At 51.6% G+C, this 27,922-nt stretch overlaps 1 protein-coding gene and 1 pseudogene across 1 annotated transcript in view; one reads left to right on the top strand and one right to left on the bottom strand.

The window, feature by feature from the left end:
* Positions 1-27,922, top strand: part of Ulk4 (unc-51 like kinase 4) — a 280,600-nt gene that overhangs the window by 119,436 nt on the left and 133,242 nt on the right. Inside the window, exon 31 of the mRNA XM_051140405.1 lies at positions 17,376-17,481. Within this exon, the coding sequence (XP_050996362.1) occupies positions 17,376-17,481 (106 nt within the window). The remainder of the gene's footprint in view (positions 1-17,375; positions 17,482-27,922) is intronic.
* On the bottom strand, positions 19,370-20,195 carry LOC127184077 (40S ribosomal protein S6-like; annotated as a pseudogene).

The raw sequence follows: 27,922 nt of genomic DNA, 5'->3' as shown, positions 1-27,922 counted from the left end.
TTTTTTTTTTTTTCAGTTTTCGTCTCTTTCTGTGGTTGTTCAAACTTCCTGTATCATTATATAGGGGAAACGAGTTTCTTGCAGGCAGCATGCAGTTGGGTCATTCTCGCTTGTAGTCAATGTGTGAAATTGTCTTTTCAGCAGTCACTTTAGATTTTTTTATACTTAGTGTGATGATTGATGATTGATGTACTTGGGGCCTGCCCATTGTTTCCTTGCCCATTTATTGATTGTTTGACCTTTTTGTTCGTTTCTGTTCTCTTCTTGGTTTTCTATGGATTACTTCAACATTTGCCTAGAGTTTCATTTCAGTTTGTATGTGACAGTTTTGACTGAATTTCTGTATCGTGACATGTATGTGTGTGTGCGCGCGCGTGTGCCTCTCCTGACTCAGCCTCTGACACTGGTGCTCAGGGAGCCCAGTGCATCTTAAAGGACTGGCCAAGTGGCAGCTTTTTATTTGTGGAGTTGGTTACGTAAAGTCCTTCTGGATTACCACCTTCCTGTAGCAGGACCTGTGTCCTGCTGGATTCTACTGTGTCCCTGCGCTTAGATTACCAAGTGTCAGTAGCAAGTGCTCAGCAAATACCTGTGTGGGAATAATGCGAATGGTAGTGGCCCAGGCTGTGACGAGCATAGAGTCTGGACTTAACCTCATAACTTCTCAAGTGCTGTGCAAGAATATAGCAGAGAATTGATCTTTGCCATTTAGAAAGTTCTATTGAGAGTCTTTTGTGTGGGGAGAGCATTTTGGAGCATGTGAGCTAACCAGTGGTTACTATGCACCTACTGTCCCCTCATGCGCCCTTTTTATGGGAGTTCTCGCTCCCCTGTGGTGGGGAGGGAAGGATTTCACAGTTTGTAGCCATAGAAGGAAGAATAGCATTGGCCTTCTCCAACGTGCCCATGTCCTAGCTTCCTTGACTGTGTTACAGGTGCTGAGGCTATGACACTGGAGCAAGGGTGGACATGGCACCAGGGCTATAAGTCAGATGACCTTGAAATAAGAAGGTTGCTCTGCACAATCCTGTGAGTCCATGGTAACCAGGAAGGTCCTGAAAACATGGAGGGAGGTTTCAGAGTTTTACATGAGACGGAACTGGCCAGTGCAAGTTTTGGCTTAAAAGTCATGCCCTTTCTTGTTGCTGTGATAAGATATCTAGAGACAGCGCAGAGGATGAAGAACTTGCCTTGTCTGCTGGTTCAAGGAGCAGTCTATCAAGGCAAAGAAGGCGTGGTGATGGCATGTATCCTGCTGTGTCCTGCCATGCCCTGCCATGTTCTGCTGTATCCTGCCGCTGTGCCCCGCTGTGCCCTACTGCTATGCCCTACTGCTGTGTCCTGCTGCGTCCTGCTGTGTCCTACTGTGCCCTGCTGTGTCCTGCTGCTGTGTGGGTCCAACCTGTGGATCGTGAAGCTGAGAGAGGGCAGGAAGTGGGGCTGGGATATAACTCTTCCCCAGTGACCCACTTCAGTGTGGCCTCAATTACCCACTTCCTCTCTTTCCTCCTGTGCTGGGGATTGAACCTATAGCAGCCTGTCATGCGTGCAGGCACCCTGCTGCTGAGCTATCTCCAGCAAAATGTTCACTTTTTATTTTGAGACAGAATCTGGCTAAGTAGCCTGCATCTTCTATTTTTGTTTTTGGGGACCAGCCAGCTTTGCTGGGTTAACCTGGTCTGCGCACCTCCACCTTCTGTGTGGTGCAGCTGCAGCCTGCAGGGGCTCCCCAGCTGCTCACTTTCTTTAAAGGGTGTCTTCAGACTCTTGTTCAACTTTGACTCTCTGTCCCAGGGTCCTGGGCCTGGCGGGTGCTGAGGACAAACCTGCTCTCATGGCGGCCCTGGTTCTTTTCTGTTTGGTTGGTTGGTTGGTTTTTTGTTTTTTTGAGACAGTGTTTCTCTGTGTAGCCCTGGCTGTCCTGGACTCACTTTGTAGACCAGGCTGGCCTCGAACTCATAGAGATCCACCTGCCTCTGCCTCCCGAGTGCTGGGATTAAAGGCGTGTGCCACCAGGCCCGGCCCTTGTTCTTGCCTACATAATGCTCCTCTCTCTTCCCCTTTCCCACTTCCCTTCTTCCCCTTCCTGTTCTCCCCTCTCCATCTTCCCCTCTCCTAGGACTTTGATAGGAATTGTACTGAATCCTTACATCGCTTAGGGGTAGTGTGGACATTTGAGTTTCAGCTCTCCTAAATAGTGGACATAGCTTATCCCTTTCTTTGTATCATCTCTTGTGTGTGTATGTGTGTGCGTGCGTGCGTGTGTTCATATGTGTTGGGACATTGTGTGCCTGTGTGTGTGGCCCAGGGTTAGTTTCAGGAATCCACATCCACCTTAGTTGTTGAGACAGGGCTCTCTCAGTTGAACCCTGAGCTTGGTGATATGGAGCTTGTCCAGGTCAGCCACATGTCCCAGGGAATCTCCTGTCTCTGCCCTCCTAGCGAGTGCTGGAATTATAGGCAGGGCCGCCGTGTGCACCCAGCATTTCAGTAGCCTCTAGACCAAGCAGCAGTCCTCCGGCTTCAGCCACTGAGCATCTTTCCAGTTGTGATGTTACTGAGAATCATGGGATTGTGTTCCCAGATCTCCTTTCAACTGGTGTATCTTAGTTTTGTTTCGGTTGCTGTGTTAAACACTGAGCAGAAGGCAGCTTGGGGAGGAAAGGGCTTTCATTTCACCCTATAACTCTCTGGTTACACTTCTTCATGGAGGGAAGTTGGGACAGGATCTCAAGGCAGGAACCAGGAGGCAGGAACAGAAGCAAAAGCCAGGGAGGAGCACCACTTACTGGTTTGTTTCTCAGGATTTGCTCAGCCTGCTTGCTTTCTTTCAGATGTATTTATGTTTACAGTGCTCTGCCTTCAGGCCAGTAGAGGGCACCAGATCTCATTATAGACAGTTGTGAGCCACCATGTGGGTGTGGGAATTGAACTCAGGACCTCTGGAAGAGCAGCCAGTGCTCTTTAACCTCTGAGCCATCTCTCCAGCCCTCAGCCTGCTTTCTTTCTTATACAGCCAGGACCACCAGCACCACCCACAGTGGGCTGGGCCCTCCCACACCTATCACTAAGAGAGGCCTCCACCAACTTGCCTATAAGCCAGTCTTACAGAGGCATTTCCCCAGATATGGCTAGGTTTGTGCAGCATGTGGCGTTTTAGCTACTGTTTGCTCTAGGGTGAACTTCATAAGCTGTGTGTCCTGGAACACTGTTCTGCCTTGCTCCGTGTAGGGTTCAGCATCCAGAAGCTATGTCTTCACGAGTCTCTTGCTCACATCTTGTGTTCCTGGCTTTCCTTCACTCCTCTTAGGTTCATGGAGGTGAATCAAGGGATTCTGGGTTTATGAATGCTGTTGGTCTGTTAATGCATGTTAGTAATTCATATTTATCTGCTAGATGCTTGTGTCAATAACTGGTCTTCCCCTGGGTCATTCTCTCCCCGAGTTATGACATTATAAGGGGAAATGTGTGGATCTGTGCCTGGTCCCTTCTCCCTCCACTAGACAATCCTTCCTGCCTGCTTGGCAGGTGCTTGTGCTTGCTGCGGAGCAGGGAGTGAACCACAGTCCTATCCCTCCGTGCTGTCCCTGGGGATGTGCATCTAGACGGCTCCACTGCAGCATCCTGCTGGGTGGAGGCAGTCTGGCAGCTGTCAGTCACAACAAAGCACTGAAGGTGTGATCAACATCCGTCCGCCAGAGAGCAGTAGGGCTAAGGCTAAGGCCGAGGAGGTGATGGGTGACACAGGACAGCAGCACGAAGAGAGGGCAGGGTGGAAGCAGCTGCCTGGCTGAAGGTGGCCTCTCCAGCAGGCCTGGCATGACTGCAAGCTCAGCCTGTAACTATGGTGCAGTGCTCTTCTCACAGACACAAATGTTAGACAAGATACCGGCTCCCTAGCTGCAGAGTGGTGAGATCGTAGATGGCCCATCTCTTCCTATTAATCTCACAGGGGCTCGTGTTGGAATATAAATGGGCCTTATTTGTGCTTGCAAGTCAAGTCACCATGAAAGGTTATTTCACGAAGCAGAAGCAAAACCATAATAAAATAATTTAGTGGAAACGGGAGCTGGGAGTGTGCTTAATGGAACATGATGGGGTTTAATTTTCTTACTATTTCCATCATTAAAGCTCCATTATCTTCCCTGAGACCTCATTTAGACATCCTGTCACAGCGCAGCTCTGAGATGTTTCTGGGGGCATGCAGAAGGCTGGGGTGCCATTATGACGGAAATCACTAATGCTGTTCGGTCCTTTCATTTCTGCACTTTGATGGCCGTATAGTGCGTCTGAGCTTCCCACCTGCGCACGCTTGCCTCATCTCGTGATAGCTCTCCATGCCTTCATCTGGGAGCCTTCAAAGGCGGGAAGAAGTGTGGCTTCTGAGTTCAGAACAGAACCGAGTCTCACTGTTGAGCGAGCCCCAGGGTGCAGAGGCTCCCAGGACTCCAGCAGATGCCCCTTGAGCCCCCATCCTAAGCATTGCCACAGCTGAGCCAGACTTCAGATTTGGTCATCAACAGTCATCGTGGCCCAATCTGTTTTGTAGAACGTGATCGACCAGCATAGTTAGAAACCGAAACCCTTGAGGAAAATGCCAGGAACGCCTGGCCCTTTTGTGGTTTGCTGTAGCTGGTGGCGAGACTACTGACCCACTCAAGCAGAGGCAGTATGGGCTGTCATTCTTACGCCAATGCCCAAAGCAGACGGGAGGTGCAAAAATATTGTGAATGCTTTCTGTTACGGAGATCGTGTGTTTCTCACTGGTCTTAAATTCCACTGACTCCTAAAGTAATCGACGTCATAGTCACTGATGTGTGTGTGTGTGTGTGTGTGTGTGTGTGTGTGTGTGTGTGTGCACGCTCACGTGCGTTCTTATGTTCATATGTTTTATGCACCTGTGTGCATGCAAAGGCCAGAAGTTGGCACCAAGTAAGGTCGATTGCTTCCCACGTTGGTTCCTGAGAGTCCTTCTTGCTTCTGGCTAGGCTGCCTGCCTAGCTCCCAAGAGCCACCTGTCTCCGCCCTACCCGCGGCTCAGATTACAGGCATGCATGCCACTCCCAGCTTCTAAGTGGGTGCTGGGGTTTGAATGTAGGTCCTCCTGCTGTCACAGGAGGTGCTCCTACCCACCTAGATCCTCCTGCTGTCACAGGAAGTACTCCTACCCACCCAGCTGTCTTCCACGCTCTAGGCATTAATTTTTACCCAAAGTTTGGCGTGGATTCTAAGTGAGCCCAGTGTGGGGGACCATGTAGCTGGCCTTGGTGGCTTGGTAAGGTTGAATGTCTCTCAGCTGCAAACACCTCCATGCAGAACCTGGACGGCGGAACCAGGACGGCGGAACCAGGGCTGGTGCTCTCCCACAGCCCTTTCTTTACTGGGTCTGCTGTCTGTCCCTGTGAACTTCGGCTCACACTGGCCTCACCTGGCCAAATCCTCAGCACCCTGTTGGGGCCGAGCCCAGGGCGAGGCAAGCGGGGAGAGGCGGCATGGAGTGTTGCTTCTCTGACGTTTCCTGGTCTAGGTCAGTCTTGGGTGGCTATGTTTTCAGCAGAGGTCGGAGATGATCCCAGCTGAAAAGCAGCCAGAGCCATAGAAAGCGGCTGGCAGTGTAGACTTGAGTCTGCAGCCATGGTTCTCGCTGGCATAGACCGTGATCCATGTTCAGTAAAACCAAAGTGTTTCTGCATCAGGGTGCGGGGTTAGGGCTCTCGTGTGGAGTCTCCAGAGGCCCTAGCGTACACTGCCATCAGCAATGGACGATACAGAGACACACTTTCATGAAGGAAGGTCACCCCGACACCCCAGCACTTACATGGGCTGCCCTTGGAAGGGACCTGAGTCCGGTTCCCAGCGCCCCACACCGGGAGCTTCTGGTCCAGGGCATCTGGTGCCCTCTTCTGGACTCCTCCGGTACTGCACTTATGTGTACAAACCCACACACAGACACAGACATTAAAAATAATAAAACAAATCTTTTAAAAATGACAACACTTGAGGAGGCAGAGGCAGGCAGATTGCTGTGAGTTCGAGGCCAGCCTGGTCTACAAAGCGAGTCCAGAGCAGCCAAGATAACACAGAGAAACCCTGTCTCAAACAAAACAAAACAAAAGTGACAAACTTTTAAAGTGTCCACATGTTCGTCTGCAAATGGCTTCTTGTCCATCTGTGTGTGTGATGGTGTGTGTGTTCTGAATGTGTGGGTAGTGGGTGTCTGAGTGTGTGTGTCTGAGTGTGTGTGGTGTGTGTGTCTGAGTGTGTGTGTGGTGTGTGTCTGAGTGTGTGTGGTGTGTGTGTCTGAGTGTGTGTGTGTGGTGTGTGTCTGAGTGTGTGTGGTGTGTGTGTGTGAGTGTATGTGTGATATATGTATGAATGCATGTGTGGTGTGTGTGTCTGTGTGTCTGAGTGTGTGTGGTGTGTGTGTCTGAGTGTGTGTGTGGTGTGTGTGTCTGAGTGTGTGTGGTGTGTGTGTCTGAGTGTGTGTGTGGTGTGTGTGTCTGAGTGTGTGTGGTGTGTGTGTCTGAGTGTGTGTAGTGTGTGTCTGAGTGTGTGTGGTGTGTGTGTCTGAGTGTGTGTAGTGTGTGTGTCTGAGTGTGTGTGGTGTGTGTGTCTGAGTGTGTGTGGTGTGTGTGTCTGAGTGTGTGTGGTGTGTGTGTCTGAGTGTGTGTGTGGTGTGTGTGTGTGTGAGTGTATGTGTGATATATGTATGAATGCGTGTGTGGTGTGTGTGTCTGTGTGTGGTGTGTGTGTCTGAGTGTGTGTGGTGTGTGTGTCTGAGTGTGTGTGGTGTGTGTCTGAGTGTGTGTAGTGTGTGTCTGAGTGTGTGTGGTGTGTGTGTCTGAGTGTGTGTGGTGTGTGTCTGAGTGTGTGTAGTGTGTGTGTCTGAGTGTGTGTGGTGTGTGTGTCTGTGTGTGGTGTGTGTGTCTGAATGTGTGTGGTGTGTGTGTCTGAGTGTGTGTGGTGTGTGTGTCTGTGTGTGGTGTGTGTGTCTGAATGTGTGTGGTGTGTGTGTCTGAGTGTGTGTGTGGTGTGTGTGTCTGAGTGTGTGTGGTGTGTGTGTCTGAGTGTGTGTGGTGTGTGTCTGAGTGTGTGTGGTGTGTGTGTCTGTGTGTGGTGTGTGTGTCTGAGTGTGTGTGTGGTATATGTATGAATGCGTGTGTGGTGTGTGTGTCTGAGTGTGTGTGTGATGGGTGTGTCTGAGTGTGTGTGTGATGGGTGTGTCTGAGTGTGTGTGGTGTGTGTCTGAGTGTGTGTGGTGTGTGTGTCTGAGTGTGTGGTGTGTGTGTCTGAGTGTGTGTGGTGTGTGTGTCTGAGTGCGTGTGTGGTGGGTGTGTCTGAGTGTGCATTGTTACGCATCACAGTGTGGCATTATATAGGAGCTTAGCCTCCCTGCTCTCTGCTGCTTTTCTGTTTCATAAAACCCTGTGACTATCAACAGCGACTCGGCAACACCGTGAGCTCTTGTCGTGCTTGTGTGAGGAAGTTGGCGTTCAGGGTGAATCAGCAGGCTTCTCAGGCTAGGAGCCTCTGCTGGCCAGGCTGGAGTGGGTGGGCACAGGCAGAGCACTGCTGGTCTGAAGGCCATGATGAGACCCTATCCTGGTTCTAAGGCCTGGAAAGTGACAGAAGGGGCTAGAGCCAGGGTGTGGTGTGTGTGTGTGTGTGTGTGTGTGTGTGTGTGTGTCTGCCTCCTCTGGTGGGCTGCATGGACGGGAGACCAGACAGGCTGGTGCTCCTGCTGCTTGGATGCTGAGGTGGGCATCTCTGGGAAAGGCGTGCCGGCATCATCTGTCTGAGCCTGCCCAGGTGTGGGGATGATGACGGTCGCTGGGCACTCAGCTGGCCTCCGAGGACTTTGTCTTGTCATATCACAGCTTCACGCTGCTCTTGGTTTGGTCCATGTGCGTTCACACAAGTATGCATTCGTTAGACCTTGTGTGTGGATGATCCTGCCACTGTCCACAAGGAAGTCACCGAGAGGAAATTGGTTCACTTGAATACTGTCACAGAACTCAGCAGGGTTATAGTCTGCTGGTGTTTAGCTTTGTTCTGTGGCTTTCCCTGTGAATAATCTGGGAAGACATGGATTCAGGCTTGGCCTCAGAGGATGGACGGCAGAAGAGGACCATGGAGTCTAGCCTGAGTCCCCCGCTGAGCACGGCGCTCTGTCCCCACTCCTGCCTTCTGGGCTGCACTCCCAGCTGCACATCTGGCCGCAGCCACTGACACTCTCAGTCAGCTAAATGCCCATAACCACCACAGGGGAATGGCTCTTTGTCCTCACAGTTTGCTGCTGTGCATTTCCAGCTCTGTGAGAGCACTCCCTTTCTGCCCTGGTGGTCCTGCTGATGCTGGTGCCAGCTCTTCTGTCTGGTGGCCTCCTCAGCCCTGGGTAGCAGAACCTGGGTCATGCTGAGCTCAGGGTACAGCAGAATGAAACGGGCTAGTCCCCAGGCCATACACATGTCTCCCAGCACTTGGGGGATCGGGGGGAGGGGGAGACAGAACTGAAGGTCACTTGTCTGAGAAAATAAAAGACAGGGAGGTGAGGGGAGAGAAGAGCAGGGCAGGAGGAAGAGTGTGGTCTGGTTTCTTCAGAGCTGTGTTGAATCTGCTTGCTTGCTAACTTGTTGCTTGTGCCTGAGCAGATAGGCTCACAACCAAAGCCGGCCACCTGCGCATGGTGTGATGTACAAGCACCTTTAAAGTTGGGAGCATCTCCCAGAGACCGTGCCCCCTCACTGCTCCCCTCGCCGCACCCAGTCTCATGGCAGCGTTCAGAGGTACCTTCCGTCTCCCTGTGTGAGTCAGTCCTCCTGAGGGGAGTACACACCTCACCCTCCACACTCATGGCAGCCGTGGGCAACAGTGTGGTGGTGAGAATGCAATTTTGGCACATATGTCCACCAATCAAGAGACAGTGATTAAGATATTTTCTTTAAGAAAAAGACATGCTTTTCTTTAAGAGGAATTTCTTATATTTTAATGTATTAGTTAATACTTGATTTTGTTTTGTCCTTTTTTTTTTTTTTTTTGAGACAGGGTCTCTCTGGGTAGCCTCAGCTGTTCTGGACTCTCATTGTAGACAAGGCTGGCCTCGAATTCACAGCAATCCGACAGCCTCTGCCTCCCGAGTGCTGAGATTAAAGGCGTGCGCCACCACGCCTGGCTCTGTCCTGTTTTTTTTGTTTTGTTTTTTTGTTTGTTTGAGACAGGCTCTCCACAGAACAAAGGCTGGTCCCAGACTTAAGAACAGGTCTCCTGCCTCCTGTCTCACCACTCCAGGGCTAGGATTACAAGCATGTGCCACCACACTGTGGAGTGCTTGGTTTAACTGGCAATCACTGCTTTCATAGCAGTGGTCATTGGTTCAGTAGTCAGTCCCCTGCCCACGGAGAGGTTCTGGTGTCTTGAGCATGTAGGCCACGTTCCAGTGAGGGAACTACTCCTCGGCCCTGCGACAAGAGAATTCTGCTCAGATAGCGCCTCGTGTCTGCACAGCAGGCACTTTACCAAGAGCCAACTCTCAGATTCCTGTTGTTGTTAGGTGGGGCAGCTGAGGGGTGAGGGGAGAGGGTGAGGGAGCGGTGTGCACACTGTTTCAGGTTCATCCCCCTGCTTCAGGCTGCTCTTCTGCTGAGCAGACCGCAGGCCAGGCTGGCCTGTCAACTCCCCAAGAAGGTACATCAGCGAGGCACCATCCATCCCCAGGGACACCGGTCCTGGCAGCTCACCGTAGGCTCTGTGGCCAGTGTTCTCCGCCTGAGCGGTCTTGGCAGTGGTCCCACATGCTGCTTTGTGGCACACCCCGTCAGGAGCCAGGACCATGGAAGCTTGCTGCTGGAACTCCAAATGGCATGAATGTGCCGGGCTGGGAGCCAAGTGACACAATTAACCTGCCAGAAGGGCCGCTCAGCACTGCCACCATCGTGGAACCAGGGCTAGATTGTAAGGATGAGCCAGCAATGGCTTGGCAACAGCCTGGTTGGTTCTGACCCGCCTGCGCTGCCAGGTAGAGAGCTCCACTCATGGTAATTGGTACTTGCTGACACTTGAGGGCCTGTGTGGTGCCTGCCAGTCAGATTTAGCAATAGTGTTTACTTCCTGCCTCTCATCTGTAGTCCGAAGCATGGGTGATATGCACTCTCTCTTATATCCACAGGGTATTAGGGTGATTGTAACGTGCACCTTGGCTCCAGGTGAGGGAACAGCCTGGGTCCAGGTCTCCTTAACTCTTGCCCAGCCTGTGGCAGAGCCCGCTCAGACTGGCAAGCTCTGGCCTCATTAGCTGAGGAGCTGTTCAGCAACATCTTGGCTGGCACAGCAGGTGCCATGACAGGTACTCCAGCCTCTGCCATCACAACCCAGACAGCCTCACGAGGGGCCCCAAATCCTGCCCTTTCTTCCCAGGAGTTCCTTGCCTCTCTTTGTGAGGTAAATGACTGAACTGTTGTTGTTTTTTTAATTTTTAATTTATTATAATTTATTCAGATTACATCCCAATTGTTATCCCCTCACTTGTATCTTCCAGTTCCCACCCTCCTTTCCTCTTTCACCCTAGTCCCCTCCCCTAGACCTCTGACAGAAGGGGACCCCCTCCCCCACCATATGACCACAGCCTATCAGGTCTTATCCGGATAGGCTGCTTCCCTTTCCTTTGTGCCGCCAGGCCTCTACCAAGGGGAAGTGATCAAATCACGGGCACCAGAGTTCATGTCAGAGGTAGTTACCGCCTTCCCCACAGCCATGGAGAGTGAGCTGTCCATTAGCTAGATCTAAACATGGGGTCTAGGTTTATTGCATGCATTGTCCTTGGTTGATGCAACAGTTGTGCACCCCACCCCCAGATCTGCCAGTCTTGGTGGTCTCCTTGTGGGGCTCCTGAACCCTCTGGGTCCTTCCATTCCCCCATTTTTCCATACCACTCTCACTCCGAGTCCTCCTAGCATCTGTCCTAATCCCCCGCTGGGTGGAGTCTCTCAGAAGACATCTATGTTGGGCTAATATCCACTTCTAAGTGAGTGTGTACCATCCCTGTGAGGTGACCCAGACCCAGAAAGACATGCATGGTATATACTTACTTATAAGTGGATATTAGCCCAACATTGATGTCCTCTGAACTCGTTTTAAACTAGCTGGTGGCCTTTGAGTCTCATCAGGCTTGCCTCCTGCCCATCCTCTCCCCAGGGGTTGGTGTGTGACTCAGTGAGTCACAGAGCAATTTCCAAATTCTTCAGGAGAAAGCATCTTGGAATTGAGGGTGTCAGAGCAGTGTCTTGTTTCTCCCACCCCCTGACACTCCACCGTTTTGTCTACTCAGGGTTCTAAGCCTCACTGGGGCCCTGGACACAAACTGACCCTTAGGAACCATGACCTTGGGCTTTCTGTGAAAGCTAACGCTGCACCCCAGCTTGTAGCTTCTGTGGTAGAAGCTTTAGGAATGGAGGCCGAGCCTTTGTTGCTTTAGGAGTCTGTGCTGTTGGGGGTTGCTCTTCGAGAGAGTGCTCATGGCAAGGGGGGACGCTGGGCTTAGTGCAAGAGAAGTGGAGCCGCGTGGCTGCGCAGCTGTGCAGGTTGTAAGGGCAGCTGCCAGTAGAAGAAACAGAAGGACATGGGGACGGGCTCAGGTCAGCACCCACAGAGCTGGAGCTGTGGGCAAAAGGACCATTTGAAAAGTCACCTGTTGAAAGCAGAGTCTCTCGCCACCATGTGTGTTTACCATTGCTGTAAAGACCATCTTCTGATGAGAAGCCAGAGTGCCCCAGAGGGAAGCGAGTGGGCACTGTCACAGCCTGGAGCCTCACTTTGGACCCTGTAGATGTCTCCAGCCAGCCAGGTTGACAGTGGCGATGAGCCATTACATGAGTGGCTTTTTTGTTTTGTTCCAATGTCAGGCTTATCGCACTGACCACAGCCTCGTCCAGGTCTGCCCACGCGGTGTCAGGTCGAGTCCTGCCTTGTACAGACTTATGACTGTTCTGTCGGGACTCCGCTCGTCTTTCCCAGTAGACCCTTCAGCTGCTTCTGTGTTCTCCTAACTCTTCATGGAGACATTAACCCTTCAGTGCCTGGGGCACCACAGTGAGGTGCGATGCTGGCCTGCGCTTCAGCAAGGCTCCTCTGTTTCTAGTGTTTGCTCGCTGCTGGGCCCTTGGCACTGAGGGGCACCTTCCCTCTTGAGCCAGGCTTCCTGATAGATCCATCAGCCTTGCAGCAGCTGGACTCTGCATGCTGTTGTTTTAGGTAGTGTGTTTATTCTTTCTACACATGTCCTTAGAGCTTGGCGATCAGTGCCAAGGGCTCAGGTAAAAGGGAGAGAGGGCATGTAGCCCCACTGTGGTCCAAATCTGTGGGTGGCTCTCCTTCCTACCCTGCGTCCAGATTGCTTTAAGTGTGTTTGTTTGTTGAGACAGGCTGTCATTCTGTAGCCCAGGCTGATCTTCTGCCTTCCAAGTGCTTGGAGTCAGGCGTGAGTATCCAGTTATGCCTGCACTCCAGTCAAGTAACCCGACAGATCTGCAGGTGCGGCCGCATGGCCTGCCCCAAGTGCTCGCTGGCCTGCCCCGCCATTTCTATATCCTGTCTCAATGTTGCACCCACAGAGGCATGGCCTCTGCCAGCCTACACTGGCTTCCACTTTTAACACTGTGGAGCATGGCAGGTTGTGTGTGGTCGTGGTCACCTTTGACCTCATCTGTAAAGAGACGTGAGCTTGCTTTTGTGAGGGCGAAATGAGATTCTGAGATGAGATGCATGCTGGGAAGGCCGTTCTCCATGCAGCAAGCTCTCATGTGGCTGCCCCTGAGGCCACCTGAGAGGTCACTCTGCTCATGCTGGTGTCTGAACTCCATGCCATGCTCCAAGGTCTGACCACAAGGCCTGGGTGCTTGCCTGTATCCTCCTTCCCTGCCGGCCCTGTGTCAACAAGACACAGTGCTGTGGGGCCCCCTCCTTTTCTAAGGAGCACACATTTTGGGGGAGGGCAAGGGCTGACTCAGAGGAGCACCCCTGGATGACTTGGCCTCTGACCAGAGCCGGCTCCTGGCCCTTGTCTCCCAGCAGCACTACTGCATGTGCACGGCTACTCACTTCCTTGTTCTCGTTCCTAGATCATCTTCTGCACTGACTTAATGAGATAAATGAACAAATCTTATTAAAGTCTAAGAGGTGAAATGGCTCAACTTGATAAATGTTAGTGGGTGTGGGCTTAGCCCACACCCGTGCCTTCCCTGAGCCACTGTACGTTGTGGCCTAGTCCCCGTGGCACTGCAGGTCGTGGCCTGGTCCTGTGGCACTGCAGGTTGTGGCCTGGTCCTGTGGCACTGCAGGTTGTGGCCTGGTCCCTGTGGCACTGCAGGTTGTGGCCTGGTCCCTGTGGCACTACAGGTTGTTTTCTGGTCCCTGTGGCACTGTAGGTTGTGGCCTGGTCCCTGTGGCACTGCAGGTTGTGGCCTGGTCCCTGTGGCACTACAGGTTGTTTTCTGGTCCCTGTGGCACTGTAGGTTGTGGCCTGGTCCCTGTGGCACTGCAGGTTGTGGCCTGGAACTGTGGCACTGCAGGTTGTGGCCTGGTCCTCGGCTGCTCTCGCTCCTCCTCACTGTGAGCACTTGTCTGTGTAGACCTCCCTGTCTCGTCTCCTCGATGTAGAAGCCTGTTACCTATAGTTGGAAAAGCACGCAAAGGTCATTCTGGAGTGCTAGTTTTATTGAGTCCTCGCTGTAGGCCGCGTGAGGCCAGGATCTGTGATGGAAGTAAAGCAGGTAGATGGAGCAGTTTTGAGCAGTGTTGAGAACAGGGAAGGAGTGACTCCAGAGTGCCTGTGGAATTGGGAAGCCCATCTTTATACTGTGTGCCAAATGCTGTTTCCCCCCTCCCCGTCCCTGTCCTCCTCCCCCCCTTCTCTTTCATCCCCTCCCTCCTCCCCTCTCCTCCCCCTTCCCCTCCCTTCCCCTCCCCCTCCCCTTCCCTTCCCCCCTTCTCCTCTTCCCTTCCCCCTCCCCTCCCTCCCACTCCCCCTTCTCCTCCTCCCCCTTCTTCTCTCCCTCCCCCTCTCCCTCCCCTTCCCTCTCCCCCTCCCCCTCATGATGTTGGTGACAGCATGTGCTTCCCAGGGCATTTTCTTGGGGCCATAGGCCTCTGCAGATAGAGTGTGGTATGGCTGACAAAGGCCTTCACTTTGAGGTGTTACAGGAACCCCCCTGGCCAGGAGCCTACTCTGGTTGATCTGCCTTTTTGGTGGTCGAGGGTAAGAAGTCTGAAAGCTGCCTGCCATGCTGCAGGAAGGGCTTTGGCACAGAGCACACTGGCTGCAGCTCAGGGCAGCCTCCACTGCTGGTCTCTGGAGGACAGGAGTTTGAGCCCTCGTGGCAGCTCCCTCCCACCTGGAACCCTGGCACAGAGGGACAGAGCTGGCCAGTGCTGTGACTTCCAGGCCAAAGGTGATTCCCTGGCCTAATATCAAGACAATGTCTTTGAAAATAATAAAAATGAAAAAAAAAATTTAAAGGTGCATGCCGCCACGAGCACTGTGTATCAATAGATTTATCAAGCCCAGAGACTGGCCTGCGTTTGCTGTGACTGTGGCCTGTGAACAAGGAATGGCTGTGTCATTTTCCAAAAAGGTCCCAAATCAGAGATTGATTGGCTCTGCTTTCTTGACGAGAACAACTTTGCTATGTATCGTTAGTTACTTCATCAAGAACAGCATGTCGTGTCATCTGGGCTCGTATTAATCACCTCTTTCTTCCGCCATCGAACTGTGTACATAATTGGATGAAGCCAGAAGCACGTAGCCGCCTGCGCATCCATCATCTTATGCTCCTGTCAGGGAAACACTGGGCTGTGGACATCTGCGGGGGGGGGGGGGGGGGCTCTGTTCACGTGTGCGTCTGAATCAGGCTTAAACACTGGTGCTTGGGAAGCTCGCACCTCATCTGACAGAGAGAGACGGTGCAACCTTGTTACCCACATGGAGTTCCGAGGCGCAGCCCAGAGGAAGCTTCCCAGGCACAGGCACACACTGTGCCCAGGACGCCATGTCTCCCGCGGAGCTCCTGGGCTCTCGGCCCATGCTTTTGCTCTGATCCCAGGCAGGTGGAAGTTACAGGTGGGGGGGACTGATGACAACTTTGCTGGCCCTTAAAGCTTTTGCCCAAGTATAGGTGATTGTCCAGGGAACAGTCACAGTCGTGCCCAGTCAGAGTGGGCAGGGACATGCCAGTGTACTGCGGGCCTGGGGAGTGTGTGCACGTGACTCAGTACTGCGGGCCTGGGAGTGTGTGCATGTGACTCAGAACTCAGAGAAGAGCATGAAAACAGGTCACTAACAAGGCGAGGTGGCTTGCAGTAAGGCCGATGTCTCAGACAAGGCTTTGCTGAGTCTGGCCAGCATGAGTGTGGGCAGTGGGAAAGGACAAGGTGAGTGGCATTGAGAGACCACTCCAGAAGGATGGAGAGGCTGCTCCACGTGTCTCGAGAGCAGTGAGTGTCAAAGCATCGACTCGTGCCAAGGTGTAGATGCCCCAGTGGAGGAGTTTGAGAGGAACCGGTGATAAAGTTCTGTTGGCAACATCTCACCAAGCCTGTGGCTGTCGCTACAAGTCCTTCTGGGAAACACACTAAATATCACTGCAGGCATTTGTAGGTACAATAGTGGCCGTGGGAGGTGTGAGCTCCATGGTGCTCAGGGTCCAGGAGGATCCCAGTGAGCAGGACTCAGAGCTACTGAAAGGACAGACGGGCGGTTCTGCAGGCCGTGGCTCGCAGGACGCCTCTCACCCCTGCAGCTCTTTCCAGCACATCCCTGCAGTCACTAAGTGGCTGCCTTCTGCGCTTCATCCATTCGTTTCCATACTTATGTGCATTGTCTTCCTCTGCCACGAGGAGGTCGACTCCACCACGGCAGGATTTTGGTTGCCCCTCCACCTCCCCTCCTCCACTCTCCCCTCCTCTCCCTCTCCCTTCCCCCTCCCCCCTTCTTTATTTCCTGATACAAGCCGAGGACACTTAGGGTGCAGTGAACATTTGTTGCAGAAACTGAAAGACACTAATGGCGCCTGGTGAAACTTGAACAAAGGTTTCGCTTAGTTTACCATCCCAGTTTGAGAACCTTGCTGTGCTCGGGTGCGCTGACATGGGGAGTGGCGGTGGAGGCTGAACTCCACTTCTGCAACACGTCTGTCTCAGAAGAGAGCTTTAACAACTGTGGAGGTTTGCTTGCAGGAGGCTGGAAGATCAGCTTGGTCACGTGCCTAATCCTGGGGGTTCCAGATGTTTCTGTTTTTAGAAAGGGGTACATTTCCATCCAGCGTTGCCTTCTCAGGGGCGCCCACCGCAGCCACCCTGTTTAAGCAGGCAGAGCCCCAGGGCTGCCCTCACAGCACCCTCCTCAGACTCCCCTTTCTGACGTGTGTCCTGACTTTCTGGCCATGCTGCAGGCTCAGGCCCATGTCTGTGAGGATAAGAAGCCTGATTCTCCAGTCTCCTCTGCTCCCCTGAGCACCTCCTGGCACCAAACAGACTCTCAATAACTACCAGTTATGATTAGTGTATTAAAATGGAGCTGACTGTGTATGTGAGAGCGTGGAAAGGGAGTGGGGTGGGGGTGGGGCAGGTCTACCTGGCGCTTCCTCAGCCGACATATTCCTGCTTCTAGCATGGGCCTCAGGCTGGGACTGTACTTAACGAGTAAAGATTCTAGAAATGTAGAAATGCCTGTGCTCAGTGCGTAGGTGTGTGAACCCAGTGTGAGTGTGTCCATCTCCTCACTTCACGTCCGTCCTGGACTTAGAAACGTGTCTGTCTCTCCTGTTGAGTTCCGCGAAGTGTATAACTTCAGTTATAATAGATGGCTTTAGCATTTATGGAAGGAATGACAAAGTGGCACAGGAAAGTGGGTTATCTTGTGACCCCCGGGTCCCTTCGAAGCAGCCTTTCGTGAAACTGGGAGACTAAAGATAGTCCCACTCCACACCCTCCTGGAGCCTGAGTGACCTGCCGTGTGAAGCTGCGAGGAAGTCAGGTCCTCTGAGGTCTCACACGTAGCATGTTGTACTGCAGCAGGGATCAAGCTACTGCGCACATGACATGGCTTGCATGGCAGGCGAGGGAACGGACAAACATGACAGACACGCTCCTCTGATGGGATGTTTCCATGTCAGGGCCTCAGGCTTGCTGCCACTCACGGTGCCCTCAGCTCCATACACTGGGATGTCTGGTGCCTCCACGCCGCTGACCTGAGGCTCAGAGGACAAGTGGCTGCCTTGCAGCTCCTGGGCAGGAACCGCAGGCCCCTGTGCCTCCTGGGATTGTGATGGACAGAGGTGGTCTGTCTTGAGGACCATGTAACGGTATTTCTGGCTGGTCTGTTGCAGGGGCATCAGGAAAACATTCTGGGGAATACCATGCAGAGCGTGATCGCGTTGCTCCACAATCTGGTTGCCTACAAAGACTCAAACCTGCAGCTGCTTTATGAGCAAGGTAAGCTGGGAATCGAACCTGGGCCCTCTGGACGAGGGGCCACTGCTCTTAACCACCCGGAGCTGTGGGCAGCCCCTACTAATCATCAGACCTGTGTAGTTTCTATGTGCTCCAGAGTTTCCAGTATCTTCCCAGCCTAAAAAGAATGCGCATCTGCCTCCAGCGGGAAATGCCAGCGAAGGCTGCAGGGCTTGGGCACATAGCGGTGACGGTTGCCTCACCCTGTCAGGACTTGGCGTCATCTGGTTAGTGTGGCCTATTTCCAGAGGGAGGCAGCCTCCGCTGAAGTGGGAGGAGAGCAAAGGAGGCCACAGATGAGAGCGGTGAGCTTCAAGGTCCACCGTGACAGGTGGGTGGAGCATGGCTTCTGGGCTGTCCAGCCTGTGGCTGGTGAAGGTGACCCAGAATCCTCTGCTTCCTCTCCTGAGGCCAGAGAAGAGGTAAAAGTAAGATGAGTGCAGATGCGTTGTGTGGACTGCGCTGGGCGGTGTGAGTGTCCTGGGACACAGAGGTCTTGAACGCCTGACCCTCCCACCCCTACCACCCAAGGGCTGGGGTTTCAGGTGTGCCATCACCTCTGGATATCAATGCCAATGTGTAAATCAGGGGTTTGGGTGTTTGTTTTCCCTTCAACATTTTCATTTTTAAATGAAATGTGTAGAATGAGAATTATTATAAAACAAAGTAGGACTGTTTGCTTATATTTGAAAAATACCAGAGTTATTAACATTTTGGAGTTGAGTTTGGGCTCACCCCTGCACCGTGACATTTCTGTAATGGATCTGGATGACAGCGTGGCTTTCCCAGCAGAGCTGTCAGGGTAATGGATTTGCACAGCACAGCGCCACAAAGTGAAAAACCAAAACAAAATCGAGCACTTTCAAAGAAGCATTGAAAGGAATTCTTTTTGTCTTCAATGGTTCATCGAGTGTCAGAAATCAAAACACTGATATTTTTTGTCAAGTTTATATTAATCTATCTAAATCAGTGTTTACTCAAGAGACCAGAAAATCACTTCAAGAATTGTCTGCATTGTAAGAATAAAGAAACCACACTTGACAGCCTTCCTAGACTCCCTTAAGAATAACATTCAAAGCTGGGTGGCACATGCCTGTCATCCCAACACTTAGGAGGTGAAGGCAGGAACATCAGAAGTTCAAGACCAGCCTCAGCTGCATAGTGAGTTCTAGGACAGCCTGGGCTACGTGAAACCCTGTTTCAAAAAAGACAAATTCACTAGACAATTTGGCAACCCTGTTACCAGGAGAGTCAGTGAGCAACACTTGGAGGACACGAATGGTGTTTGCCAGGTGGCTCTGGCTGGCCATTAGCCTGAAGCAATCCTCCTGTCTCAGTCTCTCTAGGACTCGGATAACAGATGTGAACACCAGGTCTGGTTTTAGTCTCATTAAAAAAATATTTATTGGGCTGGAGAGTTGGCTCAGAGGTTAAGAGCATCACCTGCTTTTCCAGAGGTCCTGAGTTCAATTCCCAGCAACCACATGGTGGCTCACAACCATCTATAATGAGATTTGGTGCCCTTTTCTGGCCTGCAGGTATAAAGCACTCATACACAATAAATAAATAAATAAATCTTTTTAAATTTTTTATTTTATTTTAAACTCTGTAAGGATCAGTCTGTCTGTGCTGGCATGAGTGTGGGTGTCTTCAGACGTCAGAGGAGTTGGCTCCCCTGGAGCTGGAGTTACAGGTGACTGTGAGTTGCCTGGTGTGGGTGCTGGGAATTGAACTCAGGTCTTGCGAATAAGCAGCATGTGCTCTAGCCACTGAACCACCTCTCCAGCCCCTGCTCTCATTTCTGCAGGGAGTAACTGTCATGCACGCCTCTAACCTAGCGGTGGAGCTACAGCCGACAGCTGTAGTTGGGGTTTTTTTTTTTTTTTTTTTCAAGGCATGATCATTTATTTGTTACTCTCAAAGACTTATTTTTGACTGGACTCAGACTTAGAAGTAGAAGCTCTCAGCGAGGACAGCCTACGTCTCTTGGCAATCTGTTCCTGGCGTTTTTCTTTGGCTTCCTTCATTCTCTTAGCCAAAAGTTTAGCGTTTTCTGCAGCCTCCTCCTTGTTTTTCTTAGTACGCTGTTTCTTCAGAGCTATGCGTCAGCGTTTGTGTTGCAGGACACGGCGAGGGACAAGACGCTGAATCTTGGGTGCTTTGGTCCTGGGCTTCCTACCTTCCTTGTTTAAGGGCTTTCTGACAACGTATCGGCGGACATCGTCTTCTTTAGAGAGAGTGAAGAGCTTTCGGATTCTGCTAGCTCTCTTAGGTCCCAGCCGGCGAGGCACAGTCGTGTCTGTCCGTCCGGGAATATCCTTCTCTCCTTTTTGTACAATGACCAAGTTGAGAACACTCAGGTTGGCAGCCACAATGCATCCACGAACAGACTTGCGCTTCCTCTCTCCAGTTCTCCTTGGTCTATAACAAGAATGCCCCTTACTCAAGAGCAGGCGCACTCTGCCATGGGTCAAAACTCCCTGCTTCATGGGAAACCCTTGTTTGTCGTTCCCACCACTGACCCGGACCACATAACCCTTCCACTCTTCACCCAGAGCATCAGCAGCTACTTCCGTGGCCATCCGCTTCTCACAGAATGTTCGAAGCTTGCGCTCATCATCCACTTCAATGAGTTTCTGACGGCCGGTGGCAGGGAAGGAGATATTCAGCTTCATCTTGACACAGCCGACTGCCTAGGAGGCACCACGAAAAAGAGCGGATTTTTTTTTTAAGATTTATTTATGTATTATTATTATTATATAGTCCTCTGCCTGTGTATACATCTGCAGGCCAGAAAGGGGCATTAGATCACACTGTAGATGGTTGTGAGCCACCATATGGGTGCTGGGAACTGAACTCAGGACCTCCAGAACAGCAGTCAGTGCTCTTAACCTCTGAGCCATCTCTCCAGCCCTGTTGTTGTTTTCTTACTGGTCTCCAGGGCCAGGTGTTGTCTTTCATTCATGTTTAGCGAAATCTGAGAAACTTCCTTAGTGTTCTGAACTGAGCTCTCTGGAAGCTTCTAGAAGTCTTAGTTGTGCAGATGCCCGAAAAGCTTAATCACCCTGACTGGGACAGTTAGCAGTTACCTGGTCACAGCTCTCCTTAACCCTGTACAAAACTGTACAAAATCTGAAGGGCGCATTATCTGTCTGCCTCTGTGGATAAGGAGCTGTCTCCACAGCCTCAGTGAGCAGAGAGCGGACGTTGAACTAACCCTGCTTCCAGGCTCCCTGGCAGGGAACTGGCCGAGCAGCAGGGGTCCACATTTCAGCTCTGCTGTCGTCACTTGTCACCCTGAGGTGTCTACCTAGTGTCTCTGTCTGTTTCCTCACCTCTGTAATGGGATGATGACATCTCGCCCACCCACCTCTCTGGAGGAGCCTGTGAGGCTGAAGCTGGTTAGTGGCTGTGAACCAGCACACAGCAAAGCTGGACAAAAGGAGCAGTCAGATTCCCCCGGGGAAGTTCTGCCCGTCTGCCTGCTTTTCCTTGCTGCTTCACAACCCCTGGATTCAGACACCTCCTGCACTCGGCCTTTCTGATACCCTGTTGGCATGGGAACAGGATGAAAAGCCATGGCTATGGAGCGTGTGCCAGGCACTGCATGCAAGGCTGCGCACACAGGGTTGGCAGGGCTTAAGGTAAGATGCTGCGCGAAGCACTTAAGAGCCACAAATGCTTAAGAGCAACCATGGTACTCACCAGTCCCCAAATACCTATACCAACCTCGGGTACCCCAGGTCTTGCCCCTCTCCCCGTTTTGTTGGTGCTCTTTGATTTGGTCTTAGCCCTTCATCCTGTCTCAGGTGTGGCTTCATGCTGAAGGACTTCACACTTGGTCTCCATTTTGTACTTGGCTCTGGTCCCAGGCACTCTGCAGTTCAAGGGAGTTCAAGCGAGGGCCATCCGGGGCCTTGTGGCACTGCTTGCCTGTGCTCTTCTCTGAGCTGCTGGTTTGGCCCATGGGTTGCTTTCAGGGTGTGTCTTAGGCATTGCTGTGAAAATCTATTCAATGGAATGTGGGTTAAAAGAGTGAAGGGCACAATTGGGGGGGGGGTGACATTTGGACCACGATGCCCCTTCATCTTTCAGCCAGAATCTCACCTTTAAAGAGGGCACCACTGAGGTGTGTTCGTATTCTGTGCAGTTCACCCACTGTAAGGTGACGTGTATGGGTGTGGCAGCCTTGGCGCTACCTCCATTGGCGGTGAAACGCCGCTCCCTCCCTTCTGGGTACAGCTATGGAGAATCTACTGTGTGCGAGACGTTGTACGGTTGAAAGTCTGAGACCATCAACATTGACACCAGCTGACACGGTCACCTCTTTGACCTTTCTCACCCAAGTTTATCAGCGCGCCTTGGGTCCCAGCTGGGATTTTACATATCCGTGTTTGGGAGCTAACCCTCTCATGCGGCGGCTGTGTCGCCCCTCCTTTCATTTTCTGTTTATTTTGAAATAATAGCAGTAACCTGCCAATCAGCCGACCACGAGCTTCCTTCTCTGCTGTCTGACGCACTTGCACGGCTTCCTGCCGTCAGGGGTCTTTAGGCGTCAGGTGGTGGGGAACAGCAGAGCCATTTACCAGCAACAAAAAGGTTTTCCCTAAAAGACACTTCACAAGTTTCCTCCTCCCTTTCCAAACTTTTTTGAGAAGTTGAGACAGGGTCTCACTATGTATTTCAGGCTGTCCAGGAACCCACTGTGTAGACCAGGCTGTCTTTGAACTCACAGAAATCCACGTGCCTCGGCCTCCTGGGTACTGGATTAAGGGGCGCAGAAAACACTCCATGGAAAGTGAGTCTGAGACACTGGAGGAAGAGCCCGGGCGCTCCTGCCTTCGGTGGTGCTCAGGAGCTGCCAAGAGGCCTGCCCTTTAACTGTCTTCCCTCGGAAGCATTTGAGGTGCAACAGGGCCTGGGGATGATGGTTGACGTAGGTTTGAATCTGGTGTCTGCAGCTTACTCCCTGAGATGCTCCAAGTCTCCTCTCTAGAGATAAAGGTGCCACTTGCAAGTGTTTGTTTTGCAAGTCAAATGATAATATATGTAAATTTCCATGCACAATTACTTAAATTAGCATAAGCATTTACAGGTAAGTAGTAAAAGCCAGTGAGCCTGTCAGTGTGACATCTGACCATATGAAGATCATGAGAAAAGGAGGGGAGCTGCAGCTGAGCGACTCAGTGAGGCAGTGTCGTCTCCAGGTCTAATTGAGTTAGCCTTCACCAACCAGCAAAGAGCGGCCAACACTCCAGAGCGCCGCGCCCCATTGTTAGTAAGTGGAAAACCACTCGTTTTCAAATGAGAGACTGCAGGATTCTGAAGAAAGGGACAGTTCTGTTAGGAGGTGATAACTGAAGACGAAGGCTTCATCAGGGGAGACCTGGGGCCATGTGTGAGCACACTGATGGAGATGAGGCCTGGGAGGCAGAACCAGACTGAACCAGATTAAACCAGATGCAGAGTATTCTTTCTTGCTTGATCATAGCTTGTGGAGAAAATGAACCACACTTCTGAAGGGTTAGCACCACAGAGGACGCTTCACTTCAGTATTCATTTAGTGGTTGTTTGTCTGGTTAGCATCCTGGTCTGTGGTTGGCTTCCTTCTTCACTGTATCTGGTGCTTTCTTTCATGGCCCACCATTCTCCCGGGGGCTTAGAATTCCTTGCACTTGTCAATGGAAGAATGGAGAAGGTAAGCTTTCTCCTCTTTCAGCAGAGAAATAAATGTCTGCAAACCATGTATCTAAAGAGAAACTGATATCCATAACATGTAAAGAGTATCTACAATTCAATGACAGGAAAACAGACGACCTAATTCACAAACGAGTGACTTGAATAGACATTTGCCCCAAAGAAGATGCACAAGTAATGACATTTCCTGCCACAGAGTCTCTCTTCCCCATCCCCTCGGCAATCTCATGGGGGAGGTAAAGTAGTGTCCTGACTGTGCGGCCTCTTCAAGAGGGAGATTGCAGAATTAAACGATGGGTGAAACATTTCAGAAGAAGTGCTGATGGTAACGTGGAGACCTGTCCTGTGGGACAGGACAGGAGGTGTGGTCAGACTTGAGTGGCTCCCGCAGCCTGGACCCCGAGGTGTTTTGTGGTTGGTTGTTTTGTTGGCATTCTTTTAGTTTATGCTTTAGTATATGCTGAGCATCTGTTTCAGTGTCCCTGGTGAATACTATAGCTCACAGCTTCTCAGACAGGATGGCGCACAGTCTGCCATGTGGCTTAGGTACACCCTCCTGGACACCTCAAATCCTCCATGAGTTGTGATGCCATGGCACTGAGGGCCTGAGTTCTACTGGAACTCCACAGACAGCCCCTTCATGTTCAGAGGGCTGGAGACTGGTGGGTATGGAGGGCAGCTCTGGACCTGGGCACACAGTGTGAGAGGTTGGCCTGCAGAGCTCCTGCCTCCTGCCTGCTCCGTGTTGACTGAACAGCCCAGCTGTCTCCAGATGAAGTGCAGGGAAGAAGCTAATGTGAGGAAAGCAGGCTGTTAAGATGTAAATCGTTCGTGTGTGAGAGCGTTCCCGATGAGCAGCCGCACATTTCTTAATTCCCTTCTGTCGAGAGCTGGAGAGGCAGCGTGGCAGCGAGTAGGTTAGACTCGGCAGAAAAAGCGGCAGCATCTGCCTCGGCCCTCCCTTTGATGGAGTCAGCACTGCGCAGCTCTCTGCTGCCTTCTCTTTATATCAAACAAATCTCGTGCAGGCTCATTGCTACAGGAGCCAGCAAGCGGGACATTAAAGCGGAGATGGTTATTAATGGGATTAAAACAGTAATAAAGCTGTGTGGAGGCATTTAATAACTCCCCACACACCGTGAAGCGAGGCTAATGCTCACCCTTCATGGGTGAAATGTGCTGTCTGTCTTAGGGCTCGTGCTCTGACTTTTAGCTGAATGTCAGAAGAGAACTTAGACTTGAGGTTTCCTCATGTGCGTTTTATCGTTCAAGCCCTCAGGATCCCAAATGTTTACGAGATGAGACCCCAGAGAGCAGTGGTCCAGATGAATGCTTTGCTAGGGTAGACCACAGGCCCCTTCCACTTGCAGATGTGGGAGCCAGGGACTGGCAGGCGACGAGGGCTTGTCTGCCTGAGCACTCAACTGTAGGTTGAACTGGGTTCCGCTCTTACCTGCCTCAGTTTCCCACAAATGGCTGAGTGCACACGGGTGTTCCACCCCATGGACGCTTTCTGAATAGATGGTGTGTCTCTCCTCTTTCTCTGGACGTTGCCTCGAAGGTTCCCTTTCCTGTTGCAAAGGTTGTTTACACTGGGTTGTTTCCTTCCCTTTTATTGAACAGACCGTCTGTGTTTTGCTAATGTTTTATCACGTGTGCATTCGTGCAAGCAGAGAGGTCAGAAGGCAACCTCAGGTGTTGCTCTGCGTGTCCCAACTCTTGGAATTGGCCACCGTGAGCGCCAGGCTAGCTAGCCGGGGAGCATCTGAGGGTCTGTCTCCGCCTTCCATCTCGCCAACAGGCTGCTGGGCTTCTAGGCATTCACCACTGTCCTGGCTTTTATCTGGGTTTAGAGGATCTGAGCCCAGGTCCTCGCCCTTGTTAGGTAGGAGCTTTGTCCTCAGCTGTGAGCAAACCGCCTTCAAACCACAGGAAGCTTAGAGCCGCAGTGGGTTTGGTTTTTGTGTTTTTTGTTGTTGTTGTTGTTGTTGTTGTTGGTTGGTTGGTTTTAAGCTCTTTATTGTTCAAATAACAAAAGGTGAGTAGCAGCGTCCAGATGCTCGCTTAGGACCCCAAGCTCCCACCAGGAAGGACCTGTGATGACCAGAGATGGTAGGACCTGGCCCAGGCCCCTTCTCCCCTTACACTCTCTCCAAGCAGTGCTTAGGCAAGGCACCATTTAGCTGAAGTGCCTGTAGTGGGAGTTTTGGTTTCTTTAAAAACTCAGTTATGTGATGTAAATATGCTTTTGTTTTAATCCCAAGTGTGGGACATAGGCTACCTTTAGTCTGTCCACAGCTGATGACAGTCTTGTGTAGCTCAGAGAGGAGCGTGGTCTTTGCCAGTTGCAGATAGTTTAATTCTGAGGACTCTAAGAGGGTTTAAATACCAGACCCCAGAGAGAGAAAGAATGCTCCTAGAAGGGACGCTCCATGAGAGTAACACTTTGAAGGACGCTCTGAGAGGAGATAGTTGGAGGAGGAAGAAAGGCTGCTGCTGCTGCTGACTTGTCCTGCTGCTGCCCACTGCTGTGCTTACCCTGCTGCTAGCCCACTGCTGTGCTTACCCTGCTGCTGCCCACTGCTGTGCTTACCCTGCTGCTAGCCCACTGCTGTGCTTGCCCTGCTGCTAGCCTGAAAGAGTCGAGAGCTACGCCTCTCCTCCTCACTAGCCTTTCTCTCCTACCTGTGTTGGGGGTTTGTGTGAGGGAGGTAGAGGAATAAGATAACCCAAATAAAATAGAGTTAAAAAGTAGCACCAACAGGTGCCACTGGGTGTTGTGCTCCACCTCCCATCTGTCCCTGGTGTCTGCTTTAGTTTTTGAGAACTGGCTGGTGCTAGTGACAACCTGTGTAGACACTGCTCAGTTGCTCTCAGTATGTTCAGAGACGAAGAAATATGTGTGTGTGTGTACATATGTATGTATGTACGTAGGTACATCTGACTAGTTTCTAGGAAAGTACCTGCAGTCAGTCCTGCTAATCAGCTATGAGTTGAAGGTGTCTAAAGCTGTACCCAGAGCAGAGGTTCCACACATGCGCTCCATGACTGCTGGGAGGCGCACTGCCCCTGATAGTTGTGGTTTGAATGTCAAGTGTCCCAGTTCATGTGTCGGGAGCTTTGGTCCCCATTGGTGGTTCTGTTGGGGAAGGTCCTATAACCCCAAGGCAGTGGAGCCTTGTTGGAGGGTGTTGTCATCCTGTGCTTTGAGCTCTGTAGCCTGGCCCTGTTCCTGTGGGCAGATGAAATGTGATCAGTCTGCTTCCTGACTGCCAGCCAGTGTCACACTCCTGCATCCGTGCCCTCCCTGATGTGAGGGACTGTATCCCTCTGAAACTGTAAGCCAAGACAGACCCTTTTCACTGCTAAGGTGCCTTTTGTTGGGGTATTTTGCTACAGCGATACAAAAGTAATATACAGATCAAGAGCCATGATCGTCACGGCTGCCATTTGCCCCCTTACTGGGTATATTACGTAGCTTTCTGGTTGTGACAGAATACGAGACAGAAGCAACAGAAAGGGATCTTACCGGCCACTGTTGGAGGGGGCAGTCCATCCTAGCAGAAGGCACGGGCTGCCAGCACGAGGCGGCTGGTGTGGCATCGGCCATCAGGAAGCAGAGAGGTGAGGTGACTCAGGGCTCCACTCACTCTCTTTCTCTCTCACGCACTGTGGACCTAGTACATGGGTTGGGATTGCCCTGACTTAGGGCTCTGTCACCCACCTTTGTTAAGTCAGTCTGGAGAATCCCTCACAGATGTGCCCACCCCAGGAAGTTCACAGTCCTGATATAACCACAGCAGAGCCACTTGGCTGCGACTGCTGACAAATGCCTTGAAACGTGTAATCATAAGAAAGCTCTTGTGTCCACCAACAGCAAATGTAAGGTTTTATCAGCCTCCAAAGCTAACAGCCGAGACTCCCCGCTGTGCTGTAACCTGCCTACCCCATGAACCCAGAACTATATCTGTGTAGGTGTCTTGAATTGTTGCTTTCATTTCTTTTGTTGTCTGACTATAGAAGTTCGTGCGACCTCTTCCCCAGCAGAGCCTGTCACCAGGGCAACCCAAATCCGTGGTCACTCATCTTTAGCTCAGGATAATCCACAGTGACTCCTTTTGAAGCGATAGTGTTTTGAGTTGGAAGCTGACACACCCTCCCCCGGATTGCTTTCGCTCTGCTTTCCTAACTCCTGACTCTCAGCTGGAGGCCCACTCTGGCGTTCTGGCGTGTAGCTGCCAGGGTACACCCGAATGCCTGTTTCCAAGGTGGATTTAAGAAATAACTCTGAAGAAGAGAGGATTTGTTAGGTTTGAAAGAAAGTCATCTGGAGACAGGGCCCTCCTAGACTGTAAGAAGGTCAGTGCTGCCAACACAGCAGTGTTCAGTCCCTCTCATCCCATCTTGACAAAATGGCCACTAACAGTTGCTCAATAAAAATTGCTCAGGAAGCCGGGCGTGGTGGCGCACGCCTTTAATCCCAGCACTCGGGAGGCAGAGGCAGGCGGATCGCTGTGAGTTCGAGGCCAGCCTGGTCTACAAAGTGAGTCCAGGACAGCCAAGGCTACACAGAGAAACCCTGTCTCAAAAAAAAAAAAAATTGCTCAGGAGCAGAAGCCATTAATGTTGGTGTTGGAGCAAGAGCCTCCTGCAACCTTTGCTGCAGGGAAACTGGTGCTGTTAACTCTCTGTGCACGGGAGATACTTTCACGGGCCTTGAGGGAAG

This window comes from Acomys russatus, chromosome 32 (assembly GCF_903995435.1).
Source record: "Acomys russatus chromosome 32, mAcoRus1.1, whole genome shotgun sequence".
NCBI classification, from domain to species: Eukaryota; Metazoa; Chordata; class Mammalia; order Rodentia; family Muridae; genus Acomys; species Acomys russatus.
This window is presented reverse-complemented; position numbering and strand designations above follow the sequence as displayed.